General features: G+C 47.6%; 1 protein-coding gene across 1 annotated transcript in view; it reads right to left on the bottom strand.

The window, feature by feature from the left end:
- Positions 1-389: 389 nt before the first annotated feature.
- The window catches only part of Cib4 (calcium and integrin binding family member 4), a 59,654-nt gene continuing 38,946 nt past the window's right edge, over positions 390-21,097 (bottom strand). Inside the window, exons 4-7 of the mRNA XM_021202535.1 lie at positions 11,573-11,714; positions 3,148-3,257; positions 2,166-2,254; positions 390-559 (exon numbers count right to left, since the gene is read on the bottom strand). Coding sequence (XP_021058194.1) covers positions 529-559; positions 2,166-2,254; positions 3,148-3,257; positions 11,573-11,714 — 372 coding nt within the window. The 3' untranslated portion in view covers positions 390-528. The remainder of the gene's footprint in view (positions 560-2,165; positions 2,255-3,147; positions 3,258-11,572; positions 11,715-21,097) is intronic.

Raw genomic sequence — 21,097 nt, 5'->3', positions numbered from 1 at the left:
CATTACAGGGCTTGGCTGAATGGCAAAGCAAATAGGCCCTAAATGCTGGTCACACATGGTCCCATCCCCAGGGTCCAAAGGTGGCAAGCAGGGCCAAGATGTCTTCTCCATGGGAGGAAGCCAGGCAAGCCAGACGCCAGCTGGAATGACAGCTATGTGTGCATCCTGATCATGGGTGGGTTCCAGAGGAGGTAAGGGCAAATACTTCCCTTCTGAACTTTGTTCCATTTGGCTTAGTTTTCTCCTCTGACATGGGTCGAGGTTTGAACTCTGTCCTCGAAAAGGTTGCCATCCCCACTTGCCGGGAGTTGTTGTCAAACCTGAGCCCTAGAAGAAACACCAACTCCCTATGTAGGACCTTGCTTTCAGAAAGCAGTGCGTCTGCATGGGGGAAACACATATTTACTTAGCAAACAATACTCTAGAGGTGAAGGAGGGTCAGAGCTGAGTCATAATTCAGGTCAGATTCTACAGTGCCTGGATGCAGGGGGGTCCAGTAGTCTTCCTTGAAGCTGCTGAACCTCCACATCAGCATCCCCAGAAGTGAATCCGAAAGGAGCTGAAAGAGAATCCCAGAGCCATCTGAGGTCCCCACCTCCTAATATCATGCCTTTTCTGTGAGCAGTGGTCGTGTGTGTGTGTGTGTGTGTGTGTGTGTGTGTGTGTGTGTACATGTGTTAATGAGTGAGCTGCCCAGGTGTGGTTCCTTGGGCGTCATCTACCTTGCTTTTGTTTTTGTTTGTTTTCAGACACAGTCTTTTGCTGGGATCAGGGAGCCCAGGGGCCCTCCTGCTCAGCCTCCCTAACCTTGCTAGTTACAAGTTTACGCCACTACACCCAGCTTCTAATATGGATGCTAGGGGTGAAACTCGGGTCTTCGTGATTGCATAGCAAAGAGTTTAAATTCTTTCCCCAATTCCTAAGCTTTCTTTAAGCTTCTATTAGCATCATCAGAACACAAAGGGTTTCTGAATTTTCGGGTGGCTAACGGAAACAAACAGGAATGATTCAGACAGAGGCGCAGGGTGGATGGGATTCCAGCGGCTGTGTTGGGTGGGGCCATTGTGGAGGGAAGAGGGATTTCCTTTGATGAGGGTGATTCGAGCATGGCATCTCTAGATTCTGCCCTATCCCCATCCCTGGAACCTAGAGATGTATGTCTATCCAGGTGGTTGGAAGAAGTGTGGCACTTGACCCAGTTGGGCCAGTCAGAATCCCTCTGCTTGAGAATTCAGAATTGAGCTGAGACATTACTTTAAGAGTCACTGAAGTTAAATCAAACAGACACAAACTGTTGGGAGGCCATGACACATGATAGGCCATGTCTGACAACCCAGAGGTTGCTGGTGTGCAGTGGAAGTAAGTGTGTAGGAGAAGAGAGAATGGAGGGGGAATCGGGTCAGAAAGACGGAGAGGCGGGTCAGGAAGAGAGAGAGAGGGAGACGAGAATGTGTAGCTATCTTGGCTCCTGCCAAGGTTCCTGCTAGACTCAGCTCTGTCCTGTTTTGAGTTAGTTTGTAAAATTTTCAAAAGCCATCTTCCTTCTTCACCATCAAACTCATCTTGTCTATGAGGCAAGGGTCAGCGTTAAGGGCAAGCGCAAAAGGTATGTGTCACCAGATGCCAATGTGGCATATATATGAAAGGCCTCTTCGGTCATGTTGAGGACCATCTCTAGAGATGATGCACTCGTTCTGAATTGGAAGGAACCAGAAGACTGGTAAATATGGCCTTGGAAATGCAGAGAGCCAGTCATCTGGAGGGAGTCTAGAGCGTAGACCGTTAAGATCCCTTCTGCTCTCCAGTGGAATGAGTTGTTTCTCTTGTGATCTCCCAGTGTATCTGGGTTATGCTCAGGTCAGACCTGAAGGCCAGTATGAGAGATAGACGTAGATGTCTGCCATCAGGGGCAATGGCTCTGAGGTTGTACCAACCCCACACATGGCTTGCAAGCCCTGGCATCCTGTCAGCCCGTCTCGGTGGTTCCCCAAGGTTAGCTGATTTCTTGGAAGCTTCAGTTTTACCATTACTGAAAGAATCAGTGAAGTCCTGGAAACCCATGACTCCCATAGGAAGAGATAGATAGCCTTTGGTCCTGGGGAGACTAGAGAACCTTCGCTCCCTCCAACCTTGGTGGAAAACCCCCACCCTCAAGAATGTCTTACTTCATGAAATCTGGAGATTTGGCCATGGCGTGTTCGAACTCGGAGAAGGAAAGCATACTGTCATTGTCCAGATCTGACTCGCTCAGGACCTGCTGGGATGGAGGAACCTGTGAGGGGCCTTGGGCCTGACAGGAGATGGATCTCAAGAGGAGGGAGACAATGGTCTGTGTAGAGGAGCCACCTACCACACGCCAGGGTGTCTCAGGGCCTCTGCCCCACAGAGAGGTGAAGGTGTGTGAGCTAAGGTAGGGGGAGAGGAGGATTCATAGGCTTTCTCCTGGGAGGACTCTTCTTATGGGGGGCCCTCCAGCACCAGTGTGGAAGTGAGAACAGTAGCCAGACATTAACATGGGCCCAGCACTGTAAGAAGCCCAAGTCAGGTGGTACCATCCAGACCTGAGATGCTCAGGGGTTCTCACAGCCTGAGAGCACACGGACCTGAGCGTCCTCTTAGACTCTCTCTATGCCTTGTCACTAGGGTATCTGGGCACTGTGCTCCTAATGAAGCATGAGAGAAGACGCTGTGGTCCTCGGTGCCCCCTGCGGGTGGGAAGCTTTCAGGAGGGAAGGCAGGGTACGTTGTTCTGGGGGACATAGATGATTCTCATGGGAAGGACAGACAGTTGAGGCAAAGTTCTCTCCACTGTGTACCCACTTCTCAGGACACCATGTGCTGCCCACCCAATGGCAGCTGCGGGGGACTTTGAACCAATCCCTTCCAAAGAAGATGGCCTGTAGGGGCTGGAGAGATGGCTCAGCGGTTAAGAGTACTGACTGCTCTTCTGAAGGTCCTGAGTTCAAATCCCAGTAACCACATGGTGGTTCACAACCATCTGTAATGGGATCTGACAGCTTCAGTGTACTTACATATAATAAATAAATCTTTAAAAAAGGAGAAGGAGAATGCGAAGGAGAAGGAGGCCTGTATCTGGGGGCTTTGGGTGACCACCCAGGTCCCACCCTTCAGCCTCTGGATACACACGTGGTGCATGACGTCCATCAGCAGGTCCTCAGACACGTCATCACTTTTCAGTAGTCTTAGCACTATCTTCTGGAGGTCCTCCTCATCAATGAAACCATTCTCGTTAAAATCTGCAGAGGAGACAGAGGCTGAGTCCCTGGCCTGTGGACCGACTCCCATAAGTCTCTGAGAGCTCAAGTGGGGTCCACTTGTCCCAAGTGGGTCTAGAATCTGGGACATGGCCTAGCTGACTTGAAGGGGTGGGGCATGCTGCAGAAGGACCAACTGTAGGCAACAATGATTGCAATAATTATAAGCATTGATTGCATGCCTACTGTGTGCTCAGATGCATCCTACTTTTAGTCATTGAATCCTCACCATCTGCTCTTTTATTATTTTGCTGAGAGGAGAGTGAGGCTCAGGTATGATATGGCTTGTCCATGGGGCCAGGGAATGGAAGAGCAAAGTTCACCTAGGCTGACCTGGCCTCATGTCAAAGTCTATGAGAATCTCCATTTCAGAACTCAGAAGCCAGGTGGTAGCTTGGTGGCTGGGAGTCAGGCAGAGTAGAGAGGAGTGGGAGGTAGCCTGAGTTTGGAACCCAAATCCTTGGGCATCTTCCCATGCTTCTGTCCCTGTGTAGTAGCTGCTTGAGTGACCTGGATATGTGTCCCAGCTTCTCAGGGAAGTGGGATGGTATTTCACTATTGGGTTGGCTTCAAGAACTCTGACTGCACCTCAGAGGGCCAGGGGCTTGAGAAATACTCCATACAGCTTGACCTTCTAATTCTGAGGGCAGTACCCAGCACAGAGCAGTCTCAAGAATAAATGGATGGATGAATGCCCACTCACCCATAATAGTTGATGGGGTCATGGCTAAATCCTTCTATTCAGACTCTACCTATAATCTGTGCTCTTTACCATGCACAACTGCCTTCATTACAAAAATCCACCTATCCAGACTTAACACTGTGTTTTCCAGCCCCTCTTGCTCTAAGAGGTGGTCAAATGGATAAGATCTGAAGACTGACATATAAGCAGAAGGGCAAATGACTTCTGGGAAGATCTTTGCGACAATAAGATAATCATGACACAAGCAAAGGCACAAGTAGGAGGGGCCTGGATCCCTAATGCCACAGAGCCTTAGAGCCACTATGATTAGCTACTTTTGGCTTCTCTACACCATCACATCATGTGTGTGTGTGTGTGTGTGTGTGTGTGTGTGTGTGTGTGTGTGTGTGTGTGTGTGTAACATATCAGCTCAATATTTGAGCCTCAGTTTCCCTGTCTGTAACATGAGAAAAATAGCTGTGTCTCTTCAATGTGAAGGTTGAATAGGGGATGCTTAGCCTCCCTTGTCATGAGTCTGGAACGTGGAAGATTCCTGTTAGCTGGAGCCAGGGCTTAATTCTCCATCACTTGCTTATCACTAAGTATTCAAAATGAAAGCCCAAGAGACTCTAACGTTCCACTTTGAAGAATGACAGGTAGAGCTAATGGGTTATTGGGGAAACTGAGGCTCAGAGTCTGCTAGTACCAGAGTCCTTCTACAGCAGAGCCAAGAAATGTCTGTCTCCAAAAGCAAGGCATGCATATGGGAGGTACAGTCCTTCCCTGGCTGGATTCTTGGCCCATGGCTGGAGCTCTAGTCTGAGCTGCTCTTGGGTCCTCTCCCTGCTCAGCTCTCCCTTATAACTCCTGCACACCATAGAAAGTGGGTCAGAGGAGCAGGTGAAAGGGGTGGGGTCACAGGAAGCATCGAGCAGCCACACTGCCAGTAACTCTGCATCCTCTCAGTAAGCCCCTGCAGTGTCCCCAAGCATCCTGCTGGCCTGGCTCCCACATGCAGAGACTACAGAAAATGACATGGCTTTGGTCCCAAGCCATATGAAAACAGAATAATTTGCTAGAGTAAATGTAGCCCTGGATGGTTCCTGTCCTTTGGGGGTGTAAGGGCAGAGCTGTCTGGGAGAGGGCTAGGGCCAGGGAGTCTGTCATTTGGCTGGATCTCTGTCTATGCTGACCCAGCAGTCTTGGGACTCATAGCCTGTGATTGGCCACTCAATGGTGTGGGGGCTCTCTCTCACTTGCTTCGTGACACCATACAAGTTTAGGGAACTGGCATGGTTAAGACTCAGTCACCAATTATCTCCAAAACATGTTTCCTCAAAGAACTGCTATAAGCAAAAACCATGCATTGCTTGCAGACCAAGGGCAAGCTTTCAATGTTCCCCCTAGGCTCCCTCTACAGCCTCAGCTAGCCACTGGCATCTCTGTAGTTGGGTTAGGTCTCAGAAAGGTGTGGCCCAGATGTTGGTCTCTGACAGGTGGTAAATCATCCTGGAGATATGAAGAGATGTGGCATTGGTCACCTGGAGGCCAGAATGTCCCTCAGTACAGATCTTGTTCCCAGGAGGTGAGTCCCAGGCCTCACAGTGCTCTAGCCCCTCTGCAAGTCTCACCCAGGAGCCATTTTCAAAACAGTTCTTGTTCAAGACGACACTGTGTTCAGATGAAAAATTCGTGGCTTTCCTGTCTCTGCCGCAGCCCTGGGTGGCCGTATGACATCATTCTGGCCCATGAAATATAAACTGAAGGGTCTTGGTGGAGTTCCAAGAAAGCTTGTGAGAAGAGGAGTTGACGTCTTTCTTCCTCTCCCACCCCTCCCCACCCCCACATGCAGCTTTCCCTGCCTAGAAGAGAGATGAGAAGTCTGGAGGCACAAAAGCCATTTTATGCTCATGAGGACAATAGGAAAAGTCTCATAGAAACACTTTACAGGCGAGGAAGCCTAAAGGACTCTGGAGCCACCATTCCGGCTGGCTGTACACCTTTGTTTTTAACCAGGGACATTGCAGCATGTAGCTGAGTACAGTCCTGACTGACACAGTGAGCTGAAGCAGAATCTTCCAAATCTATGCACATTAGAAATACCCAGGGGGGCTGTAAAGCCCAGTGCCCAGGATCTGCCATTACATCAAGGTGTTTCTTGTTTTGTTTTAACTCCCAGGAGGCGAAAGCATGGCTTTCTAGACTTTTTAGGGGCAGAACCTGAGGTGAGGGAGTGTCCTGCTAAGATGTAGATTTGATTCAGAGGTGTAAGGGTGGGGGCAGAGAGTCTACGTGTTTGATTTGCTCACTAGCCTGGTCCCTGAATCTCGCTCGGAGCATTGAGAGGTCTTTGAATTCTTGGGAGAATCACTACCATGACCATTGCCAACACATTCTCCTCTGTCCCTCTTCGCTCTTCTTTTTCATTTCTCTTCCCCCTTCCTTATGGGCCAACACTTCAGACTTCCTGAGCAGCCTCTAGGTACCAGGCTTTAAATATAAGGATCCTGGAGTTCTGTCTCACACTGAGCAGACAGCCGTGTACTCACAACTCTTCAGGCAGAGCGCCTTGACTTGTCTGGGTGTACTGGTACAGCCTGGACATGAGTCCCAGATACCTATTTACACCATTGTTTTTCGTGGCAAAGTTGAGCTTTTGTTGCTTGGGGATCATTGAGGAAGGGGAATAACTGTGTGCTTCGGGGTCTTGGAGAGGAATGGAGGAAGATTCAAGAACACTGGTGGTGGGAGTGTGTGTCTGGTCTCCAGCTTGGCCCCAATCACTTAGTCTGGCCTCTGAGGGCTAAACATTCTCATTTCTAAAGCTAAGCAAAGTTGGTCCTGTGTCTAGAAGATGCTTGTGAGCATCTGATCCCTGATGGGTTTGGCATGGGCACAGATAAAGAAGCTCAAGTCTGGGAAAACAGAAGTTTACTTAGCAGCCATGTAGAGGGGCTACCCAGCTTTCCGACAGCTTCCTAGCTGTGCCCAGGCCTTCGTCCCTCCCCGGGGTCTATAGTGCACATGTTCCATACTTGCAAGTAGAAAAGCCACTCAGGGACAAACATCAGGAGCTGGGCTTGATGGTACTTTACTATAATACCAGAACTTTAGAGGTAGAGGCAGGAAGATAGGGAGTTCAAGTGTTTTTGAGGCTAGCCCCAGCTACATAAGCACTCGTCACGTGCCCTGTCCCCCAACCCGCCACAATTCACACCTCTTGGTACTGTTTGGTTTAGATGGAGACTGTCGCCTGTCTCCAGCCAACACTTTGGCAGGCATGATGGGATGGATGCGCTTTCGTGATCAGATTATACCGTGGAAGCCTCCCTTCTAACTGTAGAGGAGGCAAGGACCGCTCCCCTTTTTATCTCTGAAGATAAGTGGTTACATTGGCAAGGCTGGGTCTCAAGGGTCCCAAGGGTATCCTGCAGAAGCTGAGGGCAGACTCCAGCTCCTAGGCAGCAAGGAGCCAGGGCCAAAGGTCCATGAACACAAAAACCGTGCTCTGCCAGCAGTCCAAAAGCCTCCCGCAGCCAGCGTCCTCCGGATGGGAACTGGTGTAGTTAGAACTTTGACTGGAGTTTTGTTTTAAGAGACTTTAAGAGAGGGGTCCTGCTGGGAGTGGTAGCGTACACTTTCACTCCAGCACTGAGGTGGAGGAGGCAGGTAGAGCTCTGTGAGTTCCCGATTACACAGGACTTTATATTGAGACCCTATCACAAAGAGAATAAAAATTAGAAGAGGAGGAGGAGGGAGAAGAGGGGAGGAGAAGGAAGAGGAGGGAAGAGAAGGAGAAAGGAAGAAAGAGGAGGGGGAAGGAGGAAGGGAGGAAGGAAGAGGCATGGAGGGCCCAATCAAGCCAAGCAGCAGGAAACCATGGAGCGTGGCACCTGAAGCCATGAGCTTCGGGCGATTTTCTTCACCCACGCCGGGCAGACTATTCACTGCCTACCCTTTATCTGTTACTTCATGAGCTAAGTTTCTGTGACTTGCAACCCACGCACTCTTGGCTGAGATAAGAAGGCTGAGCTGGGTCACTGTTCTGCTAGAGGAGCTGTCTTGTCCTAGAGAGCGTGACGGGGACTTCAGTCAGCACAGCTGCCACATCTGACAGAACCCTGGTAGTGACTAGCAAGCTGAGGACTCCTGGGACCCAGGGAATATTCCCTAGGGGTGCTTGGGACTGCTCAGGATAAGGAAGGGAGAAGCTATACAGGAGCGCACATGTGCGCACGCGCACACACACACACACACAGACGCACACAGACACACACATAGATATACACAGACACACACACAGACACACGCACAGACAGACAGACAGACACACACACACATGCACAGACACACACACAGATGCACACATGCACACACAGAGACATACACACAGATACACATACACATAGACACACAGAGACAGACACACAAACAAGATGAGATTGTTGAGCTAATATACGGGTGTATGATTTCATTTGGCTTGGGATTCATTCACTACGAACTTGTGTCATGTAGCAAATTTAAGGCATCTGGGGTGATTAGTTCTTCAGATATGTCTTATCCTCCAACTGAATCACTGGCTGTACATCTCAACCTTTCCAACTTAGCATGTCCCAGAGGCCCTGTTCTTAAATTCTTTCAATATTTGCTCTCTCTTATTCAGATTTTTTCCTTTGTGTGTTTTCAGATTTACCCTTTCGTCTGTTTCCTCCATTTTCCTGTTGAGCCCGCCCACTGACTTTTTATTTCATGTGTTTTCCTGTTTGTTTGGCAGTGAGGTATGAACCTAAAGGCTATTGCAGACTGGGCGGGCACGCTGCCACTGAACTACATTCCAGCACTTCACTTTTTAAAATGTTGTAATACAGACTTGCTAAGTTCCCCAGGCTAGCCTTGAACTCCCTTCATAGCCCACCTTGACATGTGATCCTCCTGCCTCAGTCTCCCCATGCCCAAGTTGTCAGGCCCCACCCATTTAATTCCTTCTCAGAGCTCCATTTTTTTTTTCTGCTGAGATTTCATATCTTTTCTTTTACTTTATTGGAAATGGTTATTGTGATGGCCAATCTTGTGTGTCAATTTGACTTGGCTGAGGAATGCCCAGATAAAGGCAGAAAAAAAAATTATTTCCTGGTGTGTCTGTGAGAATTTCTGGAACAGATTAGCATTTGAGTCAGTTAGCTGAATAAAGAAGGTCCCATTCGGATCTGCAGGAGAGGCCCTCCGTGATGGGGAGGCAGCCTCCTGAAACTTCTGCCCCTGAGTCAGGAGCTCTGGACAGTTAACAGTTGTGGGGGGGGGGGAGTTTTCTTCAGTGGTGTCGACACTGGTAAATTGCCATGCTTCGAAGCAGCTATGATCATGTAAGCAACCCCAATTAACTCTGTCTCTCTGTCTCTGTCTCTGTCTCTGTCTCTGTCTCTCTCTCTCTCTCTCTCACACACACACACACACACACATGAAAGTTGGAGGGGCCTCTTGTTGATATGGAAGGGTTCAGTTGTCTTAGAGGAATTAAAGACGGTAATAGGAGTTGAAAATGAATAATACATTACATACTTGTATGAAGTCATCAAAGCATTTTTTTTTTTTAAAAGAAGGAGGGGCTGAAGAGGTGGCTCATCTGTGTGGAGCCTGTATCTTGCAGAGGACCTGAGTTTGCTTCCCAGCAACCATGTTGGGATGTGCACAGCTAGCAATTCCAGAGAATCTAATAAACTTCTGTGGTCTGCTTGGGTACTGCACACACACACACACAAATATAAATTTAAAAAAACCCAAGATGACGTTTGTCAGTGTGGGTGGGTGTCATCCAGAAGGAGGGGCTTTTCTCTTTCGGCTCTGTCCTTGGCCAGCAGCACTCTTGGTCCTTGCGCCTTTGGACTGAACTAAATCACATCCTTCCTGGGTGTCTCACTCACAGCAGACTGTGGGGTGACAGCCACCCTAATTATCTAAGTCAGTCACTACCCTTCATCTTCCTCCTTCTCCCTCTCTCCCCCTCTCCATTCCTGCATTTTTTCTTCCTTGTCTCCTTCTCTTTCTCCAAAAATCGAAGGCCGTTGTGATGGCTGTTTTAAAACTTTTTATCAGTGAATTTTAGTATCTGGGTCATGTCAGAGTCAGTCTCCGTTCTGGAAGCTGCAGCAAGATTTAAAAGAATGCTTTTGCATTTCAGGTCGTCTTTAGGTTTCATTTGGAGTGTTGTAAATGTTTGTTGTAGGGACTCTGAGTTCTGCTATATCTCCAAAACAGAGCTGACATTTTTGGTTTAATTCAGACTGCAATCTTGCCATTCAGGTTCTTCAGTTTACAGGGTTTGGGGTTGTTTGTTTGTTTGTTTGTTTAGTTTGAGAATCAAATCCAGAGGCTTGTCACGCTTGTCAAGAGTCTGGTTAAGCATTCTACCACTGAGCTATAGCACCAGCCCACGGCTACAAGACAAGGTCTCACTCTGAAGCCCAGTTGGTGTTCAAAGTTGTTATCCCTCTGTCCCAGTCTCTTAAATATTAGGATTACAGGGATGTGCCCCTGGTAATCCTAGCAAGTTTAGGTTTTCCTCAGTCTGCATGAGTCTGCTCGCTGATGTCTGAGGACAGGAGAAGCTGGACGACCTACTTAAACAGAGCAGGCCGTGCTGACCCACACCAGTCTGCCTCTGCAAACAAGGAGTTATCACAATATACCTAAAGGCAGATGTGGACTGTGGAGAGCGTCTCAAGGTTTCCTTGGTTCTTACTGTGCTAAGGGGACATTGCAAGGCGAAGGGGAGATCCCAAAGGCTTCAGAGATGGTCTCTCTCAAGTTCCTTCCCTTTCAAGATAAGAAAAGTGATTCTCAGGAAATCAAAATGACGAAGTCATTGTGTGCATAGATGGTTCTAGTGCTCGAGACTTGCACGTCCCATCTGACCTTCCTGCCAGACAAGCCCAAATCCTGTGCACCCACATGCCTCTTCTTTTTCTTTCTGGCCTGCTCAGAGAGAAATCATTAGACAGCCACACTGGCAACCCCAAGTACCCTTGGACGGCATTATAATTTGAACCTGAAATAGCCCTTCCAGGCCCATGTGTTGAACAATTGGTCCCCAGATGCTGGCGCTGTTTTGGGAGGAGGAACTGAGCCAGGGAGGAAATGGTTGTCTTAAGTGGGTAGGACCGAAGGCTTACAATACCATCCAGCATCCTGTCTGTCATCTCTGATTCCTGTCCCAGCAACACGGAAAGAGGTGAGGCATCCCGGCCGCACACTCCAGCTCCTGTGGGCTGCTTGCGAGCCACCACGCTGTCCCTGCCACGATGGACTATGTGCCTTCAGACTGAGCCCTAACAACTCCCCCTCCCCTCGGCTGCTTCTTGTCAGCTGTGTTGGTCACAGCACTAATAAAAGCCACTTACACCAAAGAAATGGAGGAAAGAGCCTCTGTCAATTAGAGCCAGGATTCTCAACCGGTTTTGTTATTTCACAGGACTCAAGAAACATGATATATACTCACAAAGAGCCAATAAATGCCAGTCACACAACCCCAGCAGTGGTTGGATTTCAGACACGGCAAGTCCTTTTTGGCCCTTTTCTCCTCCCCACTCTACACCACCACCCCAAACAGGGTACCTACCATAGATACGAAAGGCATACTCAATCTTCAGGCTGGGGCAGGCCTGCTCACTGAACACAGACGCCATGCCCAGCACGTCTTCAAAGGAGAACACGTTGTTGTGGGAGAATACCCTACAGATGCGGTCTCTGAAAGGGTTGACCTGTGATGGGGTGGCAAAGACAAGGTCTATCAGGGTGAAGATGTGGTCTCCCACCTGCCTTTAGCACTGTGTCCTGGGCTTGAGATCAAAAGAACAGCACGCTGAAGAATGAAGTAGGGCCCTAGGTGTGATGGAGGCACCCAGGACACGGGGTCCTGCTTGGCCTCTCTGCTCACACACACCCCCTTCTGCACACACATCCCAGTGGCTTGTTTTGGTTGTGCAATTGAGTTCTTTTATGGCTATTAAATTTCTCTCCATTTTATATTTAAAACCTTGAAAATTTTTTAAATGGATTAACAAAATAAAACCTATCATTGACTCCCTGGAGTTAACCACTATCAGCATATTGATGTAGCAGTCGGTAGATCTAAGTGTAAAACTGTGTCATTATTTAGGGAACAACTGCCACATTCATTACCTATCCCTCAGAGTTAAAGATTTCTAGGCAGTGGAGGGATAATAATTATGTTTATTTTGTAGGATTGCCATGAGGACTGTATAGAAAAATTACCCAGTGTCTGATAAATAACTCAGCCAATGAGAACTGTTAGTTGCTACGTAACTACCACAGAATCAGCAGAGACGTTTTCAAATTAGGTTTCAGGCTGGAAGGTAGGGCATTTGCTAGTGTGTGTGACACCCTGGGCTAGATCCCCACCCCTTCCCAACACACACACACACACACACACACACACACACACACACACACACACACACACACACACACACACACACAATTAGATTCCCAAATTACCAAGTGCCACATGATTTTAGCAACTCGGTTTCCCTCAGACTGGCCCTGGCCTTGGCACAGATTCCCTCAGGCTGGCCCTAGCCCTGGCACGTGAGCATCCTCCTATGCTGGCTCTCCCCACACAGGCTTGTGACATCCCAGCAGCCATTTGCCAGCTTACACACAGCTAGCTATGTCACCATGCAGCTCTTCCTCCAGGCCTTGGGGATGGGCAGGTGGTGAGGGCTTTTGGGTGAGGGGCAGATCTCTCCTTGGGGTTTGCTATCATTTGGATATGATTGTCTCCCCAAAGTATGTGTGTTAAAGGTTTGATCCCCAGGAGGTAGTAAAAGCTTACATAGTGGGCTTAGCGAAAGGCAGTAGGGTATCGGAGGGGTGTGTCCTCAGATAGGATCATGGACTCCAGCTCCTTTTAATGACTTTTGCTTCCCAGGTACCATGAGATTAGCAGATTCCTTCTCTAGATCCTCCAGGCGTAATCTGCTGCCTCACCATAGGCCCCAAAGCAATGGGGACAGTTGGACAAGGGTTGAAACTAAAAAGGTGTGATCACTTCCTAACATGGCCTCCAAAGGTACTGTATGATAGTAACAGCCCATCGCTACAGATTGCTGTGGGGAACCACGTGGAGGCGTGCTTGGCAGTCTTTAAAGGTAGCAAGTTCTGCTTTGACATGGCCTTTGCGTATTCTCTAGACTTCCAGCCTACCCCCAGCTCCCAGGATACCTTTCTCCAGTTGCTCTGCGCCCCCGCCCCTGCCCGTTCTCAAGTTGCCAGACAGCAAACCTTATCAAACCCCACTCTCTCATGTATTTCAGAACAAACCCTAGTACCTCCCCCAAACCCCTGATCAGAAATGTGCCCCGACCACCCGCCTGACCCTGTACGCCCCCAGAGCAGAGCTGAGTGTACAGTAGAGCCCCAGCCTCAAAAATTTTAACCAGATGAAGTGCTTCTCTGGTTTGTTTCTAGCTCCTTTTCTCTGATAAGGCATCTCTTCAGAGCTCCATGGTTTATGCGAAGGGGTTTAGCCCACTCTCTCTGCTTCAGCTGGGCAATGGCCTATCATCTGTCATGGGCACCAGTGAAGAGTCAGCAGAGAAAAGTTCAAATTAGGCTGGAAATGAAGAACAGAAGCAGAGCTTCCAATACGTGACATCCTGGGTTAGGTCCCTACCACATCCCTACCCCTACTCAAACACACACACACACACACACACACACACACACACACACACACACACACAGAGACAGAGACAGACACAGAGACAGAGACAGACACAGAGACAGACATAGACAGACAGACAGACAGAGAGTTGCTAAGGGTTTAGACCAGTAGTTCTCAATCTGTGGGTTGCCTGAGACCATCAGAAAACACAGATATTTATGATGATTCATAACAGTATCAAAATTACAGTTATGAAATAGCAACAAAAATAATTTTATAGTTGGAGGTCACCACAACATGAGGAGCAGTACTGGAGGGTCACAGCATTAGGAAGGTTGAGAACCTCTTGATCTATACCGTCTCATGCTCTCTAATGCTGCCCTGGGTCAGCTCTCTGGCTTCATTTCTCCAGTTTTGACATTTGAGATTATTTTTTCTTTCATTCCTCCTAGGACTCAGCCATACACTTAAATGCACTCTTTTGTTCATCAATGTATCTGAGATGAGACATTGTGTGTCAGTCACTTCAGGTGGCTCTGTGGTTCTCAAATTTTACTAAGCGTGCACGTCACTTAAAAAAAACCATAGATTGATGTTTGAAAAATGTAGTGTTTTATCCACGCAAGATGAAAAATCAGCTCTACAGCACTGTGCTCAGAGTCCTTAGCTCTGTACCATGTGCTTGTACATCCAAGAGGGCAGATCTCATCTTAAATGCTCTAAAAATTCAAATCCAATATGGTGGTGCACACTTGTAATCCCAGCACTCAGGAGGCAGAGGGAGGGGAATTTGGGAATCAGAGGCCAGCCTTGGCTACATAGAGAGTACCAGGCCAGACAGGGCCATGTAGCAAGACCTTGTCTCAAAAACAGAACAAAAGTCAGTGTTCTAAGAATTGTGACGAGTGATTGTCACATGCATGGGTTGTCACGTGCATGGTACATGCCACATGAATGTCACACAGGCACACCAGCTTTCACTCTCCGAGGTCCTACGTCAGGAGGTTTGAGTGGAGCCAACATTATAGATGAATTGCCCCCCCTCCAGTATTCCTGTGCCATAGTAGTAAATCGCTGTACCTCAGTCGTGGCTTCAGTTGGAGGCAGAGTTGGAGGCATAATTCTCTAATTTAAAGTGACATCACAAGAGTTGGGACCCTCATGACATACAATGTTGTCCTTATACAAAGGGAAGCTGGTCCCAGATACATATTCTCAGAGAACACCATGTGAAGATGGAGGCAAACATCAGGGTGAAGCTTTTATAAGTCAAGGAACACCAGAGATCTACAGCAACCCTGCAGATGGTAGGGGAGGCTGCAGCTGGCCTTCCTCCCAGTCTTCAGAAGGAACCAACCCTGTGTATACCCTGATCTTGGACCTCAGGTTATGGGGGGATCCATATACATACACATATATACATATACAGACATACATATGCATATGTATACACACATACACATACATACACACATGCAAATATATGTACATATACACACATATATAATGTATCATAGAAAAATATATTCACATATCATTTACACGTTCCAGAAGTGACCATGATGCAAGGCAATCCCTTTTCTCTGATAAAGCATCTCTTCAGAGTTCCCTGCTTTATGCAAAGGGGTTTCGCCCAGCTTCTATGCTTCAGCTGTGCCTATCATCTGTCATGGACACCAGGCTGACCCACTCAAAAAGCTAAACTCGCTTCAGGCTGGAGCATCCAATTCTTTGACATACTCAGAACTACCTGGTTTTCCTCTCTCTAATTGATGCTGATAGCTTGAACTCCTATGGTATGTCCCAAGTCCCTAGCTAAGTGGCTTTATCAATTATGTGAGCAAATCTTAACTGCATTAACTCCTCTCACAAATGGATATATGGCTTAACAAGATTCCTGCAAGGAATCTACAATTGAAGATAATGTTTGTAACGCAGATAAAAGGGAACAGCAAGAAAATGCCAGCACCGAGGCCCTTTCCTACTCAAAATTCAGTTTTACGCCACACGGAGAAGGCTGGGGAATCCAGGCAGACAAGACTAGATGCCCCTACTTCAATTCTCTGTGCCCATGCCCAGTCGGGTGCAAGGCAGGTGACTGAGCTCTCGACCACTGAACATTCCCAGCTAGGGAAGGAGATGGAGTCTTCCTCCCTGGGCTCTTCCTCTGCCACCCTGGCTGGGACCTGAGGAGTTTGATGGAGGTGATGGTGTTAGGGCTCCAGAGGTGGGTACTGCAAGATCAGTTTACTCTCCCTTTGACCCATCTCACTTCACACACACACACACACACACACACACACACACACACACACACACACATTTGGGGGTTGGAGTGTGCTATCCTCCAAGCAAAACCGTCACTGTCTTCATTAGACCAGCAGTGCCTGATTTCAAGCAACCATCATGATAGGGCCCGTTGGCTACAGATGTTTGCTCAGAGGAGGAGAGATTGGGTGGGTTGTGAGCCCTCCCCGAAACTCCAGTCACTCTTTCCAGCCTTTGTATGCAATTATGTCCTCACTGCAAACGGCCTAGGGGTCTTGGGATATGTTAGAGTATAAAAGCTGGGGAAGTTACTGAAAGTCTGCGTGACTCTTGGGAAGCCATCATCCATGCTGGGTGAAGACTTTGTAGTATGGAGGGGTTCATGGTCCTGTAAGCAACCCCTCACCTGTTCCCTGTCAGGCCTCTAAGCTCATTGGTTCCTTAGGTTGGACTCTGGAGGGAAGGTACTGTGCTCTGTCACTGGGACCTTCTAAGAAGCGCTGCATGTTTGTATCTTCCCAGGGAAGGAATCCCTGTAATAGACATACATAATATACATACCCTGTCTTAGACTGGAAACCCAGAAGTCAGCAGTCAATGACAGAAAGAATAATAGCACATACAACACAACTTTGGAAAAAGCAAAGAAGGTATTTTGAATGATGAAGAGAAGGGCGGGGTCTCACACTGCCAAGGCTTTGCTACGTAGTTAAAAGTACAGATGGTTCTAATTTGGATTTCCTAGATTTCCCTTTAATAATGAACTACATGAACAGCCACGCGTCTCTGACTAAATGAGGAAGATGTTACAGAATGAACACTAAAGTAAGTTTTTCATTTATATTCATTTATACTCATATTCTGTGGAACAGGCCTGTAAACCCAGCACTTAGGAAGTCGAGGCAGGAGAACCATGAGTTTAAGGCTGACCTGGATTACATAGCAAAGCCTATCTTTTAAAAAGGAAAGCATGGTCAAACCCCCAGAGGCTTAACCCCTTTAAAGAAAACCAAGTCCCCCTCCCCACCCACCCCTCCCCAGGAGCCATCAACTGTAAAGAGCTTTAGCACAATTTTTTAAAGGGCTCTGCTCAGTAGCTGTCTATCTGGACTGTTTCTTTTGTGTGTGTAAGGTGCTTGTCACAGAAGTCTTCAATGTCTCTCAGTCGTCTCAGTTCATGGGCAACACAAATTGGCCTTGGGGGGGTTGGGTTTTTTTTGTTGTTTTGGTTGTTGTTCTTTTGGGGTTTTTTGGGGGGGCAAGGGTAGGGGGGTGGACCTGGGACAAGTAAGAAGTGAATGTGATCAGGGTACACTGTATGAAATTCCCAAATAATTAATAAACACATTATGAGCTCAGTCTTTAAAGGTTAGACTCACAATCAAGAATAAAGATATTATGTTGGGGGGGGGGGCTGGTAGAAATACAAAACAAAATAAGACAAACCCCCCAAAAGCAGAGGGTATGGGATGGCTTAGTTAGTTAGGCAAGTGTTTGCCATGCAAGCCTGAGAACCTGAGTTTGGATGCCACAGAAGAATTCAGGTGTAGCAGAGCACACTTGTAATCCCAGTGCTAGGGAGCTGGGAACAGGAGGGTCCATAGAGCTCACTAGCCAAATTGATGGCCTCCAAGTTCAGTGAGAGTTCCTCTCTTAAAAAAAAGAAAGGTGAATGGAAGACTCCTGACGTGGACCTCTGACCTACCCACACTCACATATACAAACACGCACATAAACATATACACACATATACCCACACACACACAGAAGCGCACACACACACCACACCACACCACAGCACACCACACCACACACCACACCACACCACAGCACACCACAGCACACCACACCACACACCACACCACACCACAGCACACACCACACCACACCACAGCACACACACCACAGCACAGCACACCACACACACCACAGCACACCACACCACAGCACACCACACCACAGCACTACTGATGGTGAACTGAGTGTGATCGTTGATTCAGTCTGCCTGTGATTGACGGGGAACAACAAGCTGGTTGGTGTTTGTCTCCTTGGAGATTTTCTCCAGGCTGCAGTGACCAGGGCAGTCAGTCCAGACGCTCAGAAACTGCAGCAGAAGGCATTGATACGCTCAGGTTTATTTTTCTTTCTAGAGTTTTCTAGCAACACATATACAAGGATCTGCGGTCAGAGAGGACTGACTGAGCATCCCTGCTTGGCTGTCTAGAGACGGCTCTCAAATGAGCCAGACACTTGTAGATGGGTTACATATTTTTCCTGCACAAACAAGTGTTTCAAATTCGCTGACCTATTACGATGTCAAGTGGTGGCTGGCATTTTCCACCTATTATTTTGCTAATGATATTTTATACTATTTGTAACATATACGCAGCTGTTGCTCACCAAGAGGAAATGCAACTTCATTTGCCTACTCTAGAGAAATTAGGTGACTCACTGTAACATGAATGCTTTTCCATTGTAAGGCTGGCATCGCATGGAGACTTTTGAAGTCGGCATTTTTTTTTCCTGCTGTTGCCAAGACTGTGGTATCGCCCTATAAAAGTGCTTACATGACATACCTGGAGATATTAGAAACAGACTTTTTTCTAAACTGTTTGAAATTTGCCCAAGTAATGTAGGCGGATGTTGAGTCTGTTTGTTTAAAAATATAAAAAGGTAAAGCTTTCCAATTAGCTTGTAAACCACTGGCTGACCTAAAGGAAGACGCATGATTCCTAGCCCAGTTCAATAAAAAGCCTTGAATCGGTGGGTGGGATGAGGCAGAGAGCTGTGATTCAGTACACGCACCCCATGCCACCACTCCTCTGTGGATCAGTTATGACAGCTATTAGAAACAAAACAAACTAGTTGTGCCCCATAAATATGCACATTATGTGTCAATTAAGCAAGCTAGACCCAGCGCCCTACATAGCTGTTTCAAAGCATTACAGTAAGATTTTAAAGAACAGGCTGGCAGGGCTGAGGGGTGCTGTGGTGGGGGTGGTGTAATAAGACTCGGTGGATAAAAGTGCCCACTGATAAGCCTCATGACCTGAATTTGAATCCCAGGACCCACACGTGGAGGGGGAGAACTACAAATTGCCTTTTGATCTCCACATGCACATTATAACACACACACACACACACACACACACACACACACACACACACACACAGGATATCCAGATGCATACTATAGTATGCACACACACATATGGGATATCCACATGCATACTATAGTGCATACACACCACACACACCCACACACACATACCACACAGCATAGATTTTTTTAAATTATATTTTATGTGTGACAGTCTTGCCTGCATGAATATGCACCACACATGTGTGTACATTGTCCTCAGAGGGCAGAAGAGGGCACTGGATCACCCTCTTATGGACTGTTGCTAGCTAGCTTCTGTATAGGGAATGGGAACTGAACCCATGTACTCTGCAAGACCTGTAAGAGTTCTTAACCACTGAGCCACCTTTCCAGCCCCCAGATCTCTTACTTTCAATAAAATCATTTTCTCAACAAACTGTAAAAAATGGAAGCTAGACTGAAATGGGGTGAACCCTTGGGAGCTAGTCCCAGTGTCTTAGTTAGGGTTTTATTGCTGGGAACAGATACCATGACCAAGGCAAGTCTTATAAAAAAACAACATTTAATTGGGGCTGGCTTATAGGTTCAGAGGTTCAGTCCATCATCATCAAGGTGAGAACATGGCAGCATCCAGGCAGGCATGGAGCAGGCAGAGCTGAGAGTTCTATGTCTTCATCCAGAGGCTGCTAGTGGAAGACTGACTTCCAGGCACCTAGAGTGAGAGAGAGTATTAAGCCCACACCCACAGTGACACACCTACTCCAACCAGGTCACACCTTTCAACAAGGCCACACCTCCAAATGGTGCCACTCCCTGGTCCAAGAATATATAAATCACATTACACTCCCTAGCCCCCATAGACTTGTTCAAACACATGAGTCTATGGGGGGGGCATCCATACTTAAACATAGCATAATGAAAAATGCGTTTAGTCCAACTTTCAAGTCCTCATAGTCTATAGCAGTCTCAACAATGTTAAAAGTCCAAAGCTCAAGGTCTCTTCTGAGATTCATCCAGTCACTTTACTGCGATCCCCAAAGAAAGACAGGAAACCAGCTGGGCAAACTCCAACCTCTGTGTCTCCATGGCTGATGTCAAAGCGGTCTTCAGATCTCCACTCCTTTTTCATCTTTGTTGACTGCAACAAACTGCTTTCTCCTGGGCTGGTTCCACTCCCTGTTAGCAGCTTTCCTCACCATGTATTCCATGGCTCTGGCATCTTCAACATCTTTGGGTCTCCAAGGCAACTTCAATGTTACAGCTTCTTGTTTCAGTGTCTGGGATCCACACATGATCTTCTGGGCTCCTCCTAAGGGCTGGCATCATTTCTCCAGCTCTGTCCTCTGTAGCACTCTAAGCTCAGATTGATCCACTCCACTATGGCTGCTGTTCTTGGTGTTCATGGTACTGCCATCTCCAATATACTGGGGTGCTCCACTCCAACTAGGCTTTACCAACAACCTCTCATAGGCTCTCTTCTTGGTGCCAAGCCTCAAATCCTTTGCATGACCCCTTCAGTCCTGGGCCATCAACTACAGCTGAGGCTATACCTTCTCCAAGGGTCTTCCATGACCTCTCACAGTGCCAAGCCTCAGCTGTTCTTCATGACACCTTCATGCCTTTAAAACCAGTACCACCTGGGTGACTCTTACACATTACTAAGTCCAGCCACAGCACAAGGTACAACCTTGGCTATCTCTGGAACACAGATTCTTTGTGCTCCCAGAAAACAATTCCCAGAAGATTTCACCTCAGTGATGCTGGTCTCTTCATCATCACTGCTAATTTCTTAGCTCCAGCTAACCAGCATCAATTGTCCCAGTAGTTCCTTCCATTCTTAACTCTAGAGCCAGAGCCACATGGCTGAAGCTGCCGATAGTACATTACCACTGGCTTTCTGTTTTCCAAATCCTTCACTGCCTAAGCTTGGCTACCCTGGATCTTGCTCTGTAGATTGACCTTGAACTCAGAGATCAGCATGCCTGTCTCCTGGGATTAAAGGTGTGGGCCACCATGCCTGGATCTAAATTTAGCTGGGTAGGATCTTGCCCCAAGGTCCCACTCCCTTAATCTGTTATCTCCTAGAACAC

This window comes from Mus pahari, chromosome 7 (assembly GCF_900095145.1).
Source record: "Mus pahari chromosome 7, PAHARI_EIJ_v1.1, whole genome shotgun sequence".
In the NCBI taxonomy this organism is placed as follows: domain Eukaryota; kingdom Metazoa; phylum Chordata; class Mammalia; order Rodentia; family Muridae; genus Mus; species Mus pahari.
Note: the sequence above shows the minus strand (reverse complement) of the source record. Positions and strands in the feature narration are given on the sequence as shown.